This window comes from Camellia sinensis, chromosome 8 (assembly GCF_055761805.1).
Source record: "Camellia sinensis isolate YWXY chromosome 8, ASM5576180v1, whole genome shotgun sequence".
Taxonomy (NCBI): domain Eukaryota; kingdom Viridiplantae; phylum Streptophyta; class Magnoliopsida; order Ericales; family Theaceae; genus Camellia; species Camellia sinensis.
In genome coordinates this window covers 88,696,957-88,701,054 of record NC_138968.1, presented here as the reverse complement: position 1 = coordinate 88,701,054, position 4,098 = coordinate 88,696,957, and the positions used below count along the sequence as shown (strand labels likewise).

General features: G+C 46.7%; 1 protein-coding gene across 1 annotated transcript; it reads right to left on the bottom strand.

Annotated features, from left to right (window-relative positions):
* Positions 1 to 337: 337 nt before the first annotated feature.
* On the bottom strand, positions 338 to 1,661 carry LOC145797877 (uncharacterized). Its single transcript, XM_082885309.1, has 2 exons — positions 1,227 to 1,661; positions 338 to 1,145 (listed from the first exon to the last, which is right to left on the bottom strand). Exons 1-2 carry the CDS (start codon positions 1,659 to 1,661, stop codon positions 408 to 410), a joined length of 1,173 nt encoding a protein of 390 aa, XP_082741435.1. The 3' UTR covers positions 338 to 407.
* Between the last annotated feature and the right edge of the window lie 2,437 nt (positions 1,662 to 4,098).

Here is a 4,098-nt window from a genome sequence, read left to right as displayed (position 1 = left end):
ACTTGTTACTCTTCAGCCGAAGTAAGTGTAAGGCTGAAGAGCGGTTGGCTGGAATAAACCAACACTTGTTACTCTTCAGCCGAAGTAAGTGCAAGGCTGAAGAGTGGTTGGCTGGAATAAACCAACTCTTGTTACTCTTCAGCCGAAGTAAGTGTAAGACTGAAGAGTGGTTGGCTGGATTAAACAACTAGTACTCCTAAACCGAAATAATTATGTCGGTTAAGGAGTGGTTGGCTGGTAAGTATAAGTTTAACCAACCACAAACCGAAACAACACTGGAGTAATAGAAGACAGTAAAAATACAAGCATACACACAATAACCAGAATAAGAGTTGCAGTAAAATTTTCATTCAAAAAGAAGTCAGTACAAGGGGGCTTAGTTCGGTTACAAAGAAAAGAGTACAAATTTAAGAGAAAAGTTCATCTATCTCGGCATCAAAGGCCGCGTCAGTGTCAGCTGGAAGACCGGTCTCTGGCGGCAGGACTCCTTCAGTCACAATAGTGGCATCGACCGGAGCCACAGTTTCATTTGGCTGTTCAATAGTCAGATCTTCAACTCTGGACTCCGGCCGATCTATCTGATCCACGTTTTCAACCGGAGTATCCTCAGAAGCAGAATCTTCGTCAGTGTCTGAACCTTCAAGGAATTGCTGCTGCATGGCATCCGCGAACCCCGCAAGGGACTTCGGTATAAAGTACTCTGGAGGGTTGAAGACCTCGGTCTGTTGATCATGACCGAGCTTCTCCACAGCCGCCCTCCAGCCGCACTTGAAGAAAAGCTCTTTTGCGGCATCGCATTGCTTGACGTAGGCCACCTCTGCCTCCTTGAAACCTCGCTTGTACCCCCCCTTGTCGACCGCCTCCATGCTCTCTTTTAGCTCGCTTATTTCGGCGTCCTTTCTCTTCTCAAGCTTCAACAACTCCCGCAAATACTTGTCCTTCATAATGATGGCAGCTTTCTGCTTCTCCGCTTCCGCCGAATTAACTAGACCAGCAAGACGGCCGTTCTCCGCCTCTAGCTCGGCCACTCTCTTTTCGGCTTGTAATAGTTCGGCCGACTTTGCTTCGGCTTCCGCCATCGCCTGCCTTGTGGTTTTGCGGAGTTCTTGGACTTTCCTATAAGTGACATTGTTCTTTTGCAAGGCCTGGCAAAACAAAAATCTCATCTCAGCCGAAGTAAAAGTTAGGAAAAATTTAGACAGGAAAAGACAGACCGAGCTACTTACCAAGATCATGGACTTGGAAGCAGACCGAATTGATTTCACTTCGGTATTCAGTTGCTTCAAGTGGTGCTCCATGTCCTTAGGGAGGCACACACTTTTGGCCAGATTAAAGGCCAGTTGGTGGTCTTTTTCAGCCACGACCGAGTCAGTGGCTTTGATGTTTCGGTCATTAAAGATCAAAGGCGGAGCCCACTTCGGAGATCGAGCTCGGTCAGTTTGCTCTGGTTGGGAAGCAGGATGAGGACTTTGGGGGACGGATTCGACTTCATCAACAAGTTGTTGTTCGGCTGACGTAGATCGGGCACGTTTTGAAGGGCGAGATGAAGAAGGCCGTTGTGAAGGAAGGGCCACGACGGCGGGCTGCACCTCCGTAGTTGGTGTTACTTCGGCTCTAGTTGTTGAAGTTAGAAGGGCCCTAAGCCTGCTCTTCTTTGCCATTTCTTCCTCAGCAGTTAGTGGGACAAGTCTTATCTCGGGCAAAGTTGGGTCCGGCTCTGGGTCTTCCTCGAGAAGAAAATCGGTTACCTTTGCTTTCCGTCGGCCGCTGTAACGGTAGGTCGGTTTGAAATTTAGAAGCTTGGCCCAGTCTCTTTCTTTAACCCGAAATGCAGCTCGCAAGATTCCAAGGTTGGGATAGCTATACAAGGAATGGAGATGGGCGAAATCTGCAAAAAAGGACAAGTATTAGTTCGGCTAAGAGACTTAACAACCGAGATAGCGCACAAAGCAGAAGACCGAAGTAAAATTACCCGGCTCTCCCATTTTCCAGTTTATAGGTCGGCCAGGAATTTGAGCTTGAAAATCCTCAAAATTCCCAGAGACCCAAAGGAAATCATCATCGTTAAGATCCTTGTCCGGAGTGTGCTTAATTATCTTCTCTCGGCGGCGGCGAATTCTGAGGTAGTAGACCCACCCAGCATTCTTAGAGCCGATGGAATACTGATGGAATATTTCGGCTAGACCAAGATTTAGTCCGGTTTGGTTATTTAATGCGGCTATTCCCATTATAATACGGTATGTATTGGTGGACAGTTGGGTAGGACATAACCTAGTCTGTCTAAGAAATTCGCAGATTAGCGGTTGGACAGGAAACCGTAATCCGGTTTCTATTATTGATTGAAGGGTAAAAGGGACGAAGCCTTCATTGTCCCAGGGAGTAGCATCTTTCTTGGCCAACTCCAGTTGGACATCATCAGGGATCTGGTAGTCTTGCCTAAATTCGGCCATGCCACCAGGGGTTTCGACTAAATATCTATACTTACCCATTTGTTGTGTAATTTATGAATAAATTATTTCGGTGCTAAAATCGTGCTCAGTAGCTCGGGCGAGCGCGCACAGGAGTGCCTGGGTAACCTAAGTCTGCAAAGTAAAAACACAGGGGTTAAAGCACTGTTCAATGGACCGTGCTACAATTCAAAAGCAAGGTATAAAAGCCCTACTTCGGCCTCAAAAAGTTGGCTCTATCTCGGTCCTTCAAAAGGGTTGGCAGTTCGGTTTGAGTAGTTTGCTCGATAGACCGGTTAAACGTCTAGGGGCAGCCTTCTGAGTTCGGTCTAAGAAACTAAGAAAGCTGGTCTAGCCCCAAGACCTAAATCGGTGGCAGTGTGAATAAAATTACTTCGGTTAAGCCTCTAGGGGCGGCTTTCTGAGTCCAGTTTAAGAACTAAGAAAGCCGGCTTGGCCCCGAAAGCTTAGCTCGGTTATAGACCGAAGTACCTAGATCGGTATTTGCAAGCTAGTTCGGTGATCTTATCTTGGCTAAGAGTGGTTCGGAAAAAACTACTAATATTTGCAAGTTCTAGTTCGGTATTTGCAAGTTCTAGTTCGGTTATTGACTACAGAGATCTACCTATAGGGGGGCAAACAGGATCCTAGTTCGGTTGCTATGTGATTTTGGATCTAAAATTGGTTTTCTACGTAATAGTTCATACACGCGTAGAGTTCTACTGGTTTTTTCATAAAAAGTACAACAGCAAAGCAACAGATGAAGAAAAGTGTTTTCAAAAGCATACAAAACAAAAGCAGACGAAAAAGCGAGAAGGATAGGCTTGCTTACCTGTATAAGAAAGAAGCTAGAGATGGAGGCGATGGCAGCAATGGAGGCACGAACACAGCAAACCCAAAGACTCAGGAACCAGGGGAGAAGAGAAAGTGAAGACTAGAAGGTGAAGTGATTCAAGAAAGAGGAAGGCTGTTTTGTGAAAAGGGAGAGAGAAAAAAGGCGGCAAAAAGGGGCGGGAATTGTACGAAAATTTCTGCAGGACGGCGTAACAGTTGGCCAAGGCTTATCAGAACCTGCCACGTGTCACTAGAATGGGAAGCGTTACAGACGCTATGATTGAAGAGACGTTTTTGGCCAGACATAGGGATATCCGAAGTAAAGGTAGATCGGCTGGAGAGGCTAAAGGGTTTTTAGCTCGGCTGAAAAAGCTTAATGAAACTAGCTCGGCCAAGTAGACTGGTAATCCCAATCATGTTGCGCAGATGGAATTAAGGGGCAATTGAGAGGGTAATTTTTGTAAAAAATTGGGCCGAGCTGCGAGTTGGACATTGAGGCCCAAAACGCGAAGGACTAAGAAGGCCGCAATAGATACTCCGGCCCAGAAGGGCAAGCTACTCCGGTCTCGGGAAGACAAAGTTACTTCGGCCCAAGGACAGGCGAAACTACTCCGGTCTGGAGGTAACTCACAGCAGGCCGGTCTCAGAGTTAGTCCGGTCACGGTATGTTCTGAGAAGGCCGGTTTTGGAGTCAGTCCGGTCGTGACTTACAGTGGTTAGGTCGGTCAGAACTTGTTACTTGGAAGTTTAAACTAAGCGCATCAAGGTTGAATAAGGACAGCCGAAGTAACAAGTTAGAGGAGAAGACCGAGCTAAG

What these genes read in the sequence shown, in the direction of transcription:
- LOC145797877 (XM_082885309.1), bottom strand. Translation starts at nt 1,661, where the DNA reads ATGGCAAAGAAGAGCAGGCTTAGGGCCCTTCTAACTTCAACAACTAGA. An exon ending in CTTCCAAGTCCATGATCTTG is followed by an intron (nt 1,146 to 1,226) that starts GTAAGTAGCTCG and finishes TTGTTTTGCCAG; the next exon opens with GCCTTGCAAAAGAACAATGT.